General features: G+C 36.9%; 1 protein-coding gene across 1 annotated transcript; it reads left to right on the top strand.

The window, feature by feature from the left end:
* The first annotated feature begins 2,070 nt into the window (after window positions 1-2,070).
* On the top strand, window positions 2,071-15,929 carry LOC121878137 (nuclear pore glycoprotein p62-like). Its single transcript, XM_042384150.1, has 9 exons — window positions 2,071-2,126; window positions 3,730-3,773; window positions 5,051-5,563; window positions 6,271-6,390; window positions 7,598-7,744; window positions 8,319-8,409; window positions 10,861-11,077; window positions 12,602-12,760; window positions 13,095-15,929. The coding sequence occupies exons 2-9, from the start codon at window positions 3,752-3,754 to the stop codon at window positions 13,317-13,319; spliced, it is 1,494 nt and encodes a 497-aa protein (XP_042240084.1). The 5' UTR covers window positions 2,071-2,126; window positions 3,730-3,751; the 3' UTR covers window positions 13,320-15,929.
* The last annotated feature ends 438 nt before the right edge of the window (window positions 15,930-16,367 follow it).

The following is a 16,367-nucleotide window of genomic DNA, read 5'->3' as shown; positions in this document are numbered from 1 at the left end:
ACATTAATGTCAGTCTTGAGTTTGAAGCATTGTTGAAGCCTGGGAGGAAGTACAAATAAGTTGATGAATTCCCCTATAAGACACTCAAATGTTCTTTTGTTTGTGTTAAGTGATCCTATGGACACTCAAGTTTGTTTCCTTGTTTTGGGCTGTAGCTCAGCTGTTAATGACCAGTGTTTGTGATACTAGGCTTAATTGAAGCCTACAAGGATGTATTAATAGAATATAAAAAATATAAAAAAATCTTTTTTTACCCATTATGTAACTAAAGAGACAAAAGCCACAGCTTAGCTATTAATTACATTTAGAGGCTTTTCTTAGGCACTCATACTGTATGAGTAGGGTAATGCATAAGATGGGGAAGATTGTAAGGTTTTACAATCCCTGGTGGCACAAATGGAAGCAGTCATAATTCCTCCCTAGAAAATACAAGGTGTCCAAGAGTAGTTCTGTTAGGTCCTGGAAGCCTTCAGTAGTGTTAGTTGTGCTTATCTTCCTCATGATATAGATGTCCAGCAATTACTTCAAGCAGTTTCTCCAAGGAGGCTTTGGTATTTTGGTGAGAAGCTGAAAATTTTTGCATGTACAGTACTCCCAAGGCATTCATTGTGCTCATACTATCTTGCAGGTAATGTACTGTACTTAACACAAGCAGCTTATTTCCTTTTACTTTTTACTTTCCTTTTATCCTCATCACCACTGATCGGTTCATTAGCCGCGAGCTGTACAATGGAAATATTTAGCTATGGGATAATTTGCCTTGACCTTTGCAGCAGCTCCAAGAAGGGTATTAAGATACTGTATTATTTCTATTGTGATCTTTATGTGGGGTTGAGGTGACTCATGATACTGCTATAGATCAATATATTTGTGACCACAAACCTGACAAAATTATATTTTACTCTGACTATATGAGCCTGAGGGTTCTTTTTTCACCCTGCATGTTGATGTTATAAAGTACTGTAATTTACTTCACTTAATTTCGCTTTGCCCCTGATCGGCTTGTTAACTGCTTGGGTGGTTGGTGTTGCATCCGTTATTTTAGGAATGTTAAGTCTTTCTGGAGGTAAGGCTTCCATGCCTGTATGCCCTATGATGTCTTTATAAACTTCCATTAAATCACCCCTATATTAACCAGACAATTGGAGGCATTACAATCTGTCTTGGTACTGTACATGAGGTGCCTGAGTGTAGGCACCAGTTTGGTGGCCCTCTCATGGAAACGTTTTCAATCAACTGGCACTAGCAGTCTTTAGGATACCTCTGTGACCAGATGGGATATCAGTACTGTATACTCCAAGCACCACATTATTGAAGAGCTTTAGGAGGGATGGACCATCTAGGTATGTGTATGATAAAGTTTGAATAGTTTATTTGTATTTTTCACCACAAGGATCCGAAAATTACTATTTAGAATATTTTATTTGGCTAATGCAAGGCAATTTTAGTTAGAATTTTGGAGGCATTAGAAAGTACAGGTACTGTTCATGTAAGCACGAGAATGTCACTAAAGAGAAGGAATTAAGAATTAGATCCCAAAGACACTAACTGTAATAAGAGTAATTATGTGGCGCCATTGATTTAAGATGTGTATCATAAAATGCATCACGTAATCAACACAAGAGTTGTGAACTCTTGTTAACGTTTTTACTTGTACTTTTTATAATTATTAGCTGATTTTTATTATTTTTTATTGGGGGGGGAGGGGGCAACACAGTTTGATTTAAAGGAAATCTTCCCACATTCTGTACCTTATACTGACATATTTTGCGTCAAAATAGCCCTGGTGCGAGGAACACTTATTATTGAGACCTGGTGAGTGATTATGTCATCTGTTTAATATTCCGGCAAGAGAGAAGGTTCAAACACCGCGGGTCCCTCGCTTACCTCCCACAAGGGGGCTACATAGTGGAGACATTAAAAGGAGTTATTAAAAATTAGCTATATTATAATCTTTATATATTTATTTTTATGTACAGTTTGAATTTATATAATATTTTTAATTAAATTTTGTTATATTACTTATCTTCTGAAATATAGAAACTATATTGGAATAATTTTCCTTAATGTGTAACCTGGTTATAACATTGTGTGTTGTTGGTTTAAAGGTTGAGACGTCAGGCGAGGTGAGTGTTGTTCATGTTATTTCCTTCATGTTTATCATAGTTTAGTGATATATCTTCTCCTTATTGAGATTAACATTTACCTTATGAACCAACCATTAACTCTGATAAATAGTTATAGTGTTGTATGTTTGTAAGTTTGTGGTAATTAAGGAAACCGCTTGTGTTACTGGCGTCATAGTGTTTACCTGTACCAATATGTAGTATACTGTATATATGAAACTAGTAAGAAATAACATAGAACAGCATTAGGTGAAGAACAAAGAAGGGTAAAGGTGGTGAACACTGTAATAGAAGTAACATCTGTAATAGAAGTAACATGAAATTGCACCAATATTTCTGGTGATTTTATTTGCATCCGTTGGTAACTGTTAACGTTCATCAAGTGCTAGGTGTGTAGTATTGCTTATTTTATAGTTATGATTCATTTAACTTAACCTAACCTAACCTAACCTAACCTAAAATACTGGTATTCAGTTTTGTACAGCCATGGAATCTGGGATTTTTAACACATGCCATAGATATACGTATCTCATTTTGAGTAACTTTCATTTTACAGTACGGACTTTTGTAGCAAATGAATAATAATGTAGTTACTTAATTTTTAAAGTCCTAGAGAATTTACTGGGTTTTGAAGTAGAAGGAAACTCTGGGGCAAAATGCAAAGGTATTATTTTTGTTTCAGTCCAGCGAATTTTTGGATTTTAAGTTATCACCGTCCGAGAGAGAGGTTAGGTTAGGGTGAAATTATGTTTTTCCAATGTTTTTTTTTTAATGTGTTTTGAACGATTCTGACCTACTTCCAAATAGGTGAATGACCGAACCGATAATTTTACCAATACAAAAAAGAACACAAACTCAAAACCGATTCTTAACCTTTTTCCCAAGTTATGAAAGTTTAGGGTTGTTTGTTTGAGATTGGTATGTGTAAGAATGTTTTTTTATTTATTTAGTTATTTTTTGTATAATTTTTGCCACTTATACTGTACTGTCAAAACTCATTTCCAAGATTCAAAGTCCATAATGGTCAAGAAGATAAACAGACTCAGATTTAATGTAATGTATCGTACGGTAGGTATTTGCTTAAGAGTGCACAGAACCATATGAAAGTGGCCATCACCTTTAGGCAGTGGGCCCATATCAGTAACTACTGCCAAGAGTTTTAGTACTGTTTGTAAGCTCTGCCATATGAATAGTCTACTGTATCAATACAGAATTGGGCTTGTACTGAACAAGTGGCTGCTAACTTTACAACATCTTTATTTTTGCAATATTTACTATACTGTACTGTATCTTGACATGAAATATGGAGACTGATGAAAATGTTTCAGATGCCTGGATGTTTGTCTATAGATGTACATTTTGTAAGCATAATGAATCCTGTCTTTAAAAATGAATTTTCATTAAATTTTTGGGAATGCTGTAACTGTAAAATACAGTATACTATACAGTACAGTACTGTATTTTAGTAGGTAAGTTCACAGGTGGGATTACATTTTGAGCAATCAGTGACCTTGTGTGTCTGACCTTTCTTCTTGAATTTTTTATGTTCACATTATAATATAATATTGGACAAAATTTTAATACACATTTTTTCTTGCTACAGTTTGGGAGCTTCATCACACAGGATGTCTTTCAACTTTACAGGAAGTAAGTGGCACAGTACCAAGACTGTGATACTGTATGTATTTGAATTTGATTAATAATGGATTTTACTTATGTACAGCATAGTATTGGAGTTGGTATTGTATGATCTAATAAATTTGTCAGTTTAATGCTCATCTTTCCGTGCAATTGAAACTAAACTTTTCATTTGGGTCTTAATTCTTGGTGGTTTATTGTGTGTGCATTGTCCGTTAGTGGTGTTTAACAGTTTTTACTCGGTCAACCCATGGCGCTCACAACACAACATGGCACCACGGCGTGACAGTGAAAACCATTAAACGCCACTGACAGGTCACATGTTTGTCAATGATACTTGATAACTCTCAGCATCGTGTCACATCTTTCTGTAACATTAGGCTACATTACAATACATTAGTTTTTAGTGTAAGGGTTCGGGTTATTAAGTAAGAAAAATCATCCTGTATGTGATAGCTTCATTGTACACTACTATGTCCTCCTTGTTTACGTTCTTTCTCCCCGAAGATGTGTGATACTGTACTCTTAACCCCTTCACTACAGGGACGTCACTTTTAATATTCTACTTGGCTTACGTTAGATGATTTTTTCAGCTCTGAGAAAGAGAGAGGACCCCATGCACAAGGGGTTAGTAGACTATTTCCACTAACTCTTCACTATGGGATGCCAGTTTTAGATTTTATTTGGCTAATGCCAGGCAATTTTATTCAGCACAGAGAGAAACACATTTCCTACTGTTGTTACTTCAACTGTTTGTAGTGTAATAAAAGTTAAATTGTACCCCATCAGGGTTATTATGGTATCCTTTTGCCAAGTGGACGGTCAGGGGGATCCAAGTTCTGTAGCATATTGCAAGAACAGTTTGAAGAATATAAACCTAATTAGTAAGTACAAGTGTTACTTGTGTATACAGGATAAATCCTGTTGACTTGGGGTTAAAAGGTCAAAGGCCAATGTCATAGGATTCTCGTGGAAAATAGTGTCTGGACCAAACTTGTGTATCTTTCACCACACATGAGGATGGGTACCTCTTGTAGTAAGAAAAACAGTGATGGTATTGGAGTATGACTGATGACAAATGGTTTTCATTATGTATCTTGAGTTTTGTATTATGCACAATGCACATCTACTAAGTACTCTGTGATATGGGGGCCCGGGGACAGTTGAAGTGTACCTTATTTGTAGCTTTTAATGATTACTTTAGTTAGATTAAGTCATGTCATGAAAACTAAGTTAATTGGAATTTTTTTTTTTTTTTTAACTATAAGACTGCTTATTGATTATAGGTGGTGTTACTGGCGGCTTCAGTTTTCCAACGACAACAACAGCAGCTGCCAGTAGTGGTTTCAACTTTGGTTCTGCAACCACATCTACTGCTGCTGGCACAACGAGCTACAGTTTTGCTCCCCCTGCTGCGTCACAGCCTACTTCTAGTACAACTCCGTTCAGCTTTGGCACCAACACTGCTGGCTTTGGAACATCTAGCGGAGGGTTTAGTTTTACTGGTCCTCCAGCCATTAGTGCACCGAGTAGTGTCCTTGGGTCTGTTGCCAGTACAGCTCCCCCGACTGCAGTAGGAAGCACCTTTAATTTCACTGCGCCACCAACCTCCTCGGCTGTTACTGGTGGATTTTCTCTTACTGGTTCCACTCCTGCACCAGCTACAAACTTATCTCTGGGAGGATCCACTGCTTCACCATTTAGTTTTCAACATAAACCATTGGGAACAGTAACAACTGAGGTGGCTAAGACATCAGCTCCCACTCTTAATACATTCCCAACTGTAACACCTTCAACGGGTAAGTCTCATGAGGGCAACACTCCTGTACTGTACTCATAAGGGTTAACCCTTAAGCCCTGTGTTAGGGTGCTGCTGTGTAGGATTAGGTTAAGAATTTCTAATGAAAATTCTAAAATTCAAAATTACTTATACACTGCATAGAATTTAATAACATCCATCAACAATATCCCCCAAAAAGTTTTGACCAGTGTTTTGTTTGTTATACACAACTGTATTTTTTTTTTTTTTTTGCCCCTATGTTATGGCAATTTTTAGCTTTGTGTTAATTTTTGGGTTCCATTCAGTAGCTTTACTCTCCTATAATAATTTTTTTCATGAAAATGTAATTTTGGATAGTTTTGCCATTTTAAAATACAGATAGTTTGGTTTTGATTCTAGTCATTACAATACCTGGGTTATGCAACAAATGTCCATTTTGTTTGGCAATATAAATTGGGGCTTTTCCCCTCCTCCAGTTAGGTGCAGTTGTATCATCCTTTTGGTAGTTAAGCCCATTTTCATTGGGGGAGGTGAGGGGGGGGTGGGGGGAGTTAAGTAACCCCATTCCAACTTTATCTGTACATGTCAGGGGTTTTGGGAACTCAGGCTGTCACACCAGTCTCTTTAACGGTACGTGACTTGCCTGTCCTGTATTTGGTTAATGGGGATATCTGGAGTAACCCTTTATTCCTGCTTTATTCGTTAACTTTTCTTTTATTGGTGCAGGCAATACAATTCTGGGAGCAGCTACCACCACCATTGCACCTGTAGCACCCACTGGATTGTCTTCACTTTTCCCGACTCAGACTCAGACGACCACTCTAGCTCCCACTACTTCAGTATTAGGTAAAGCCAATACCTTGCATTCTGAGAATAATCTGCCATGCATAATTCTGTATTCTTAACTCTAGTCTAAGGTATCAGGGAGTAGAGACCCTGCCTCACTTGGCAAGAGGTTGCTTGGAAGTCCTACATATAATGCCCAGTTCCCACTTTGTAAAATTGAGTTGGTGATAGGAAGGGCATCCAGCTGTAAAACTTGCTTCAAATTTGTCTAAAGACACCATGCTATTAGGTAATCATGGCTAATCCACACAAGTGTGTAAAATGGTGATGATAATTATATAAAAAATTGATATAATAATAATAATGTTGTCAAGCTGGAGTACAGTATCTGTCAGCTGAATAGTTTGGGACGAGGAGGCTTCCGTAAAATGGATAATCACGTAAAGTAGATACCTGTACCTGTACAATGATGAGCCTAACTTGGAAACACTACCACCCTCATCCCTCAGCTGTGAATTCAAACAAAACGAACTGAATGGCGGGAGCAATTGCCTTAAGGGAAGGCAGTCGGGGCTTACCACAATGGGTGGGGAATGATGGAATGAAAGACGTCGGCTGGTGGGAGATGCGGGAAGGACGGCTATCAATAACGGAGCACAGTACTTTTGTTGTGCAGAAAAGGGAACCAGAAATTGAGAACGTTTTGAAAGTAATAAGGATTGTTTTTCCTTAAAAATTTGTTTTTGTTTTTGTGGAGAATTTTTTTCATAGGATCGTATATCCCAAAGTTGATTTGGACAATATGCTTTGATTTTTTATTTATTCTAATTATGAAAGTTTATTTCAGGAACACAACCCTTTCATAAATTGTCATTTATCTGTCCTCTAGTTGTATTATTTGTTCCAATGTGGCCAATTGGTATCCATTTCTTCACTACTGTATGTCCATGTGCAACCAGAGGCTGTGTCAGTCATTGATAATAACGTTCACTGAAGAATTTTGTATGAAAGAGTTAATGGGAATGGGAATGAAACTCATAAGTCTTGATGTTTAAATAGCTTTCAGTATATAAAGTGAATTGGGTATTTTTATAAGTACAATGGTAGTGCAGTAATGTTCTTCAGTTCACAAGGGAAGGGTCATGGGTTTGATTCTTGACCAGAGTATTTCAAGGCATTTCCTGATATTATTAAATTTGATCTACCCTGTATTTACTTACGTCAGTTGAAGACTTAAAAACTGTCTTTAATTTACTTCCACTGATAGGACAAGCTTTGGGTGCTCCTCCGATTATCTCTACTTCCCTGCCTGTGCCTGCCACTGGTGGATTGTTCAGTAATATTTCTTCTGCATCAACAACAATTGTAACGCCAGCAGCACAGACTCTTGCCACTACTGCAGCAAGTTTGTTAGGTGAGTTGTGGTATTTAAAGGATGGTAATGGACGTCTTGACTTGGCACTGTGGGGTTAGAGGCCAACACCGCCTTGGAGCAGTTGCTAAAAATCTCCACAACGATGCTTAATAAATGAAAATGTGGAAAATTTGTTGTAGCAGTTGCTGGATATGTCTAGGACAGTGTGTAATCTTAGTATACCAGGTCAACCATCTGTCCTCTTAACATTTACACATTTGTTTTTTATTCTTTGTACGGTATTCACCTCATTGTTCCCGAGCATATTATTTCTGTCAATTCTGATTTACTTCTTTCCTTTACATCCAAAGTCTGCAAATTCAAGTTCTTCTTTGTGAACCCCAGGTCATCTTTATATTCTTTTTTGTAAGTTTTTGATCAACTTGTTATTGTTGAGAGTAGGCTTTTATAACCCCAGAGCCATTTTATTAATTCTCGATCAACTTGGTGTTGCTGATATTTTGCTGTTCAGATACATTAAAATTTTACAAAACTCAAATTTTATTTTGTAAATTGTTGATCAGTTTATGGTACTTATTCAATTCCATTTTAAAACTACTGATGTTATCCACAGGTCCAACACCTGCAGGTGGTACAATAGCACCTACCATTTCCCTGCCAGTTGCTGCTACAACTGCACTTGCGACCCTCACAACTGCAACCAGGTGATTTGACATTAAATTTCATTTTGTGTTCTACCATTGTAAGGCTGGATGAGAATGAAGATGAAAGGAGAGGGTCAATTTAAAGAAGGTAGAAAATGAGGAACATGAATGAGGAATAGGGTGTGAGAAAAGGAGGTTGAGTAAGGAACATAACGTTAGAAGAGAAGATGATCTGAAAGTAGGAATTGAGGAACAGGATGGAAATAATTGAGGAGTGGATGAGGAATGTAATAGAGAATGATAGGAGGGGGGGGGGAGGATAATGACTAAAGAGGGCCATTGGAGAAAGTGACATTAGAATAAGATGTGTGGATGGTTAAGGTTGAGAAAGGGGGAAGTGTGAGAACTATCATTCTGAAAAAGGTTGGTGCAGGGAACTGAAGGGTGATTGACATTCCCAAATGGATTATGACTAACCTTGGCTGACATTAGAGGGCCCTGTCCAAGGACTTGAGGACCCTGTAGGAACTCTGTATATTATGAGAGACAGTTGGCCTCTAACCTCACCAATAAAGGAGGTTTCAGCATTATTCTTTCATATTTCATGCCTTAGGAAACCCTCCTGGAAAGTACGCCAGGACTCGGTAACCTTCACAAATCTTCTATGTGGCTCTAAAAGCTTCTATAATCGTGAACCCTACCTACATCTATTAACACTAAATAAAAAACAACTGAATTTACTGAAAGTGTCATAAGTACCCTGTATGATTATTTTACTTGGACTAATTTATTATGAGCTTAAATAAACCAATCTGTGTTAGTGTAATGCTATATGCTGGCTGTTGTTTTGAACAGTTGTGCTGATATGGACGTCTGAATAATGGATTCTGCCTGATTAACAACTTCACTGTGGCGTAATTAGTCTGGTACTTGGGCTTTTTACTGTAATCCCAACCACTAAAATGTTTAAGGGTTTGATTTTCAACCCATGGACTTTATATTTGAATTGTTTAGTCCAGGCTGAAACAGTAAATAGTATTTTAAAAGTCAATACTTAAAAAAACTCATAAGATGGCCAGAATCAAGAACAAATGCAAACTTTCTCATCATTTGCCATTAGTCAGTCATTCTTAATGCTGTAACACATGTATTCTGCTTTGGTATTCTCTATCCAGAACAAGGCCCTTTGTATCTAGTTTGCCTCTCGCACTTCACACAACTAGGCATCCTCCCTCAGAAGCACATCCATCTTGGAAAAAAAAGACATTCATCTACAGTGGTCCCTCGGTTAACGAACACAATTCGTTCCAGAGAGTCGTTCGTTAACCGAAAATTTCGTTAACCAAATCCATTGTTTCAATGGGATATTGGGTAATTGGTTCCAGCTCACCGAAAAGTTCATACAAAGTAAAAGAAAATTCAGTAAAGTACACTTACTTTAAAGTATGTATGTAGAAGGTTCCTGGTTGATGATGATGATGATGGGAATTAGAAGTGGGGTGGAGGAGAAGGGAGAAGAGAAGGAAGTGGGGATGGAGGAGAAATCACCTTTCAGGGGACCCATTCTTGATGCTGTCATTTCATCACTAAAATTTTAAGTTCACTAGGTGTAACTCAAGATTATTTTATTTAAATGAACACTGCACTGTGCTATATATTATCAATATGTTAACTAAATTTCAGAATGACCAATAATTTCAATGTAAAAATGCAAAAATATTCAAGACACCAACAAAATAGATGTTCACTCCACTGTCAACAAAGTCCAGCTGACGCCTAGTGGCTGAGTCAAGCGGCTGATGGGCGCACAAAAAACTAGTTCCCTGTTCTGCATATATTATCAATATGTTAAATAAACATTAAAATGACTAATAATTTTAATATAAAAAATGCAAAAATATTAAAGAGCACAACTTTCTTGATATTTACTCCACTGGAAACGAATGTAAACATAAAACAGATTACTGAATTGGCAGAGTAACCCATCAGCTGATGCTCACAACAAAACGTGATTTTCGTAAGGATTTCGTTAACCGAATTGAAGATCCTTATGGGGGGTAATTCGTTAACCGAAATTTCGTTAATCAAACCGTTTGTTAACCGAGGGACCACTGTATATGTTCTCTGGTTATTCATGCACATTCTGCTTTCTAGATTTGCATTCTCCTCATTTGTTGTGTATCCTTGATTATATTCTACCGCCAACTTCATGGCCTTCCCTTTCCTTCCTGCCATCCACCTTTGAATTAGACATATTTTTACCAATATTTCACCTCTCGTTCTCTTAGAATGGTACTGTATGTCCAGACCATCTCAGCAGACCTTGATCTTCTCTGTCCAATACTTTTCTAACTTTCACATCTCCTTATGTCTTTTCTCTGCTTTCTGTTCCATTTACCTCACATATTTAGATGTACAGTATTCTCTCAAGTTTTCTTGTTTGTCTTATGTACCAAATAGTGTGGAAAGAGTTGTATGTGCTTGCATTAAGTTTGTTATATTTCTTTCCAGCACAAGCAGTGCTGCAAGTGCTACAACAGCTGTTGGAACTGCACCCACATTGAGTGTTGCAGGTTTAGAAGAAAAGGTCAATAAATGGGTGTCAGAATTAAGAGAACAAGAGGAGAGGTTGATGAGGCAAGCTGCCCATGTTAATTCCTGGGACCAGCTGCTCCAGCAAGGTCATGACCAGGTCCAGCAACTGCGGGACACCCTTAACAAGGTCAAGGTTAGTTTTAGGTGCAGTGCAATCAACTTTACATCTAACAGTCCCAGTCTAATCCTCTTTATTGGTAAGTAAGAGGAATATGGTCTTTGTTTTCCATCATTTGTACTTCTTAAGATTTCTTCTTTGTAACCTACTTTTCCATAAGATATATTTCTGAAATCTTTCATATGCTTGTGTAGAAAATGAAGATACCAATGGATTTTGAAAGCCAGCTGGCTAAGGTTTAAGTCTGTATACTACAGTATCCTCATTCTACTTGGACATAAAAAAATTTCACAAAATATAGTGCTGCTGCATCATGCCATAAGTTTTCATGGGTTAGATTTGTATAGGCATTCAGTAATGTTCAATTATTTAACAGTTGCATAAATTATGCTCCAACCACCCTTGAATCTTAAGCAGTTTCACATCTTTTCTTTAATGCTCTCAGTTCCCACTCATGGTCTTCAGTGTGTTGAATAATTGTGGTACATCTGTCATTTAAAGCTCTTCTAGCTGTAGTGTCTTCCTCTCCCCTCCCCCTTTTCAGTATGATGATGGAGCATATATTGTAATAGCAGTACTGTAGTGAAGAACAGGTGACCCCAAAGTTTATCAGTGTAACCTATGGTAGATATTTGGAAGGAATGGGTGAGTAAGGGGACATTAAGTAGAATGCAAAATAAGTGAGCTTGATTGAAGACAGGGATGTGGCTATACTGTATTGACAAAAGTTTACAGACATGAGAAGTATGGCATTGAGATAGGTGTTGGGGAAGGCAAAGCAAATGTGTAAGTACCTGGAATATACGAGAACTGAAATGATCTGGTATTTTTATGTATGGTCTTCAATACACATCACTCTTTGAAAGTACAGTAGATCTGATGAGGTAGAATGTGGATAAGGGATCATTGTAAATGCACACATCCTGAAATTGACTTTTTGTGTGTTCACTAACAAGAGTGTTTATGGACTTTCGTATAATTGTCTGGTTGAAATAATGAATACAAGAAACTCCCTCTAATCCAGACTAATTGGGGGAAGACTTGTTCATTATGACCAAAATTCCAGGTTAGGTGGGGGTCTGCATTGTAGTATTGCATGGTGGAAAATTCCAGAGGGTGGGTGGATTTCCGAGTCAAGCTACCTAAGAACACCGAGCCTACTGTAATTTCTAACCCAGGCTCAACACTTGGGTGTTTTTACACTTGGGTTTTTAACATTTGTGGAAAGATAGTTAATTTTTCCTTAGTCAATCATACACTCTTGGCAGCTTGATGCTGGGTTTTGGTGCAGCTGTAAGTCACTGAGTAGGTGGTGTTACCGGGAGCTCTCTTCCCCTGGCAGCAATGTGTACTGTCTCACCAGTGACACACAGTGCCATTGTAGCTTCTCTTCAAGAAAATTCCTCCAACTTCTTATATAATTATATTAATAACCCATGTTCAATATTAAACATTTAGGTTCATAAATATCCACACAGTTTACTCCAACTATCACTTGGTGAAAGAACAAAGAACTCATATTTTTTTACCAACTTACAGACTGACCAGACAAAACTCCAGGCAGAATTGGACTTTATTCAGGGACAGCAACAAGAATTAGAGCAATTGATTGAACCTCTGGAGACTGCTGCTGCTACCACTACTCCCGCGCAACATCAGGGAGATCGCCAACGAGAAAACATGCACCACATTGCCCAGGTGAGACTTGGAGAATTTAGACCTTAATACAAGCAGTTCCGGGTTTGCATAGATCCTGTGCACAGAAATCTGAAGTTGAGAAAAAAATCCCAGGTCTCAATTTTTTTAAGAAAAATTGTCACTAACATTATCTGTCATGGATTTCAAACTTGTTATAGTGTTGAAATATTGCTTATGTAGTAGTCATTTAGGTTTGTAATTTGATCCAAACTGGCAAGCTTACTTTTTTTTTTTTTTCATTATGTCCCTGTTTAGTTCAAGGTTGTGTCTTCAATAATGAACTTCTAGTATTTTGTTCCATGATTGGATTCAGTAACTTAGCTTATCTTTTCAGAATCTTGATTCTCAGCTACGCCAAATGACCGACGACTTGTGCAAAATTATCGAGCACTTGAACACAAACAACTCTGGGTCGCAGGCCTCTGATCCAGTAAATACTGTAGCTCGTGTTCTGTCTGCTCACATGGACACATTAAAGTGGGTGGACCAAAATGCAGCATTACTCACTCAGAAGATTGATGATGTGTCTCGCTCAGCAGAATCTAAAAGCAGAATTTAGGATTCATTCATTTGAGATATTATGAAATTGTATGCATAGTTAAATGAAAAGCATATATAAAATGCATAAAAAAGGAAGTACATTATATGTATAGTGGTGTAAGATGGCTCCTTATTTGTTCCTGGTCTAAGTTATATTGTGAGTAATTTAGATTGTATATATGTATCTCATTGGATAGGAGTACTGTAAAGGTTTAGGATTGTTATGAGAACATCTGAAATGTATTTGTTTGCACAACTTTTTTATGGTGAATAAATTATTAAAATTATATTCCCATAAGATCAATTTCAAGTATAAGAAAAACAGCACCAACAATATGACCTAGTTTTATATGCATTTTACGGCTGCTTATTACAGCATCTATGTCACATGTGTTTACCAACAATTCCAGGAGGAAGGTGACTCAATTCATAGTGGAATTTTATTTAATAATTCAGTATTATATCTTTGTATGATCAGCATCTTATGGTGTATGACTCATCATAATTAATATAACATCTTCAATACAGGTATCCCTCACTATATGAACGTTTGAGATGTGAAAATTAGTTTATATGGATTTCCTAAATTATCACCTTTTTTTTTTGTATTATGGAAGTTTCCCTCACTCATATGAATTTGGGTTTCGACAAAAATTCAAGTCACGCACCCCCGAGAGTCAGCTGGGGCAGCATACCACCCCCTAGTGCTCTACCTACCAGGCTGAGGTAGGAGTTATGTAATGGTTATTTTTCAACTCATAATTTCAGGTATACTGTATAAACATAACTTTCTTCATTCTTTTTTTTATTTTGTTACATGCACACACAATCCTGCATACTGAATGTGGAAAAAATAAATATGAAGTCAAAAACATAAAGGGGAATAAACATTTCTTTGTGCACCAGTGAGAGTTAGCAGATTGAGTTGGATGGGAGTTATGTTATGATTATTTTTCAACTCAGTTTTTGATAGATAAACTTAGATAAACTTTCTTCATTTCATTTTTTTTTTTTTTTTTTTTTTTTTTTTAAATATTCATACACAATCCTACACACATAATGTGCCAAAATAATGTAAAATAAATAACTGTCATTAGGTCAAAAACAAAAAGGGAATAAACATTTTTTGTGTGCAAGAGTGGGAGGGGAAGCGTTGGATTGGCAGAGGTAGCCGAGCTGCGTTGCTATGGCCATTTCTTGAAGCGGCCAGCGTGTACGCAAATGCTACCGCTGGAGACTGTATTAAACTTTGATTTAACTTTTCCTTCAAATTTTAGCTGCATATTTTCATCTAGATAGTATTTTATTAATGTATTCAGTGTTTTTGGGAGTAAATTACGGTACAGTAGTTGTGTACTGTTTATCATTAGTTAGGTACCGGTAGGTTTTTTCTTGCTTGTGAACGATTTTGTGTTTTGGGCTATGATATTGGGGTATTTTTGTCATTGGAGAACCAAACCCAATTTTCCCCATATGTTCTGTTATTCGAAATACGAAAATTCACTTAAATGTTTTTTAGTCTAACCCATCCATATATCGAGGGATACCAATAGAAAAATACAATATATATAATTTGTAACTTGACTTGAAAATAAAAGGATAAGCTGTATCAGAAGGTATTCAATCAGGATGCATTCCTGGAAAGACAGCTTTCAGAATGGGTCATTATAACATATGTATTGTACAGTACAGTATTTGATATGGAGATGCTGCTTTGGTACATTCCTAAAAACAAGATTTATTACCTTTGAGTGATAAATGATGGCCCGATTTGGCTACTTGTGCACTTAGACAACTGATTTATGAATAAACCAGAGACTATACAGATGCATAACATATTACAACATTATTTAGTAAGTCCTGATAAATACAATACAGCATTTTTTACTATGTGCTGAAGACTGAATGTGTGGTAAGCATGAGAGATGGAGAGCACTGTTAACATGGTGAGGGAGGGCAGGATGATCAGCTGGGTGTTTGTGCTTTGTAAACAAAAGACCAGGAATTTAATACTGTACGATGCAATGACTCGTCTGGGGTTGAGTGTGGGAGTTTTTTTTTGGGGGGGGGGGAATTTATAATTTTATGATAATGTTATATCAACCCGACACCAAACAAACCTAATGATATGGGAATTATGGTGAAATTGATTAAAGACATGTTATAAGGATCCTGGGGGAGGGAGCCACCCACCTTCATTACCTCCCACATGCTGCTCCTAGTTACACTCTTATCTCCCAGTCTTTTCTCTATTCATAAGGCACACGAGCACATTGAATCAACTTTCCTGCAAATTCTGTGTTTACCAGAACTAACTTACACAACACTTTACAGTACAAAACAGTCATATCATTGGAAACAGTTGTCGACAACCAGACTTATTGTATATACAGTAGTGATATAAACGACCTTTGAAGCTTAAAAAACTTCCCTAAAATTAAGGGTCGTCTTATTTGCGAAGTATAAAATGTGAACCTTTAAAAATACAACAGCAGGCATGGTGAGAGCATTGCTTAACACTCGCTCAGCACCATCAGTAACTCCCAAACTCTCACAAAAAATATATCCTAGTGGAACTTATGTTTGGTAAACTTTAATAGCAGAGATTAATAATAAAATAATAAAAATACATTAAAATTTAACTTTAGTACTCCAACGTGCCACGACCAATTTGTGTTTACTGTGTGGGGTCGCAGCTCAAGGCTGAAGAAGCCATAAGTTCAGAAAACTAAAGGCAAAATTTTTTAGAGAGAATTTAAAACTCTTGGAACAATCTGCCAGAGAGTGTTGTGATCACATTGAGTGTAAGCTCTTTCAAGACCAGACTTGGCCATCACTGACACAATTACAGATACATTCAGGAGCCATTACATGTCAACAGTCATGACCAACTGCCCAAGTGGCAAAGGGGATAAAAGTAAAGTAAAAGTACCTTCAATAATTATCAAATACAGAGTATGTGTGATTTTGAGTAAAGTTGCCATGTAATGTATTTTTATTATTTTGTAGTAATCTTTACTTCATATTGTATTTTTATTCAGTTTTGTTAATTAACCCCTAGAACCAA

The sequence above is a fragment of the Homarus americanus genome, unplaced genomic scaffold (assembly GCF_018991925.1).
Source record: "Homarus americanus isolate GMGI-L3 unplaced genomic scaffold, GMGI_Hamer_2.0 scaffold45562, whole genome shotgun sequence".
NCBI classification, from domain to species: domain Eukaryota; kingdom Metazoa; phylum Arthropoda; class Malacostraca; order Decapoda; family Nephropidae; genus Homarus; species Homarus americanus.
Note: the sequence above shows the minus strand (reverse complement) of the source record. Positions and strands in the feature narration are given on the sequence as shown.

What these genes read in the sequence shown, in the direction of transcription:
- LOC121878137 (XM_042384150.1), top strand. Translation starts at nt 3,752, where the DNA reads ATGTCTTTCAACTTTACAGGAA. An exon ending in AACTGTAACACCTTCAACGG is followed by an intron (nt 5,564 to 6,270) that starts GTAAGTCTCATG and finishes TTATTGGTGCAG; the next exon opens with GCAATACAATTCTGGGAGCA. An exon ending in ACACCCTTAACAAGGTCAAG is followed by an intron (nt 11,078 to 12,601) that starts GTTAGTTTTAGG and finishes ACCAACTTACAG; the next exon opens with ACTGACCAGACAAAACTCCA.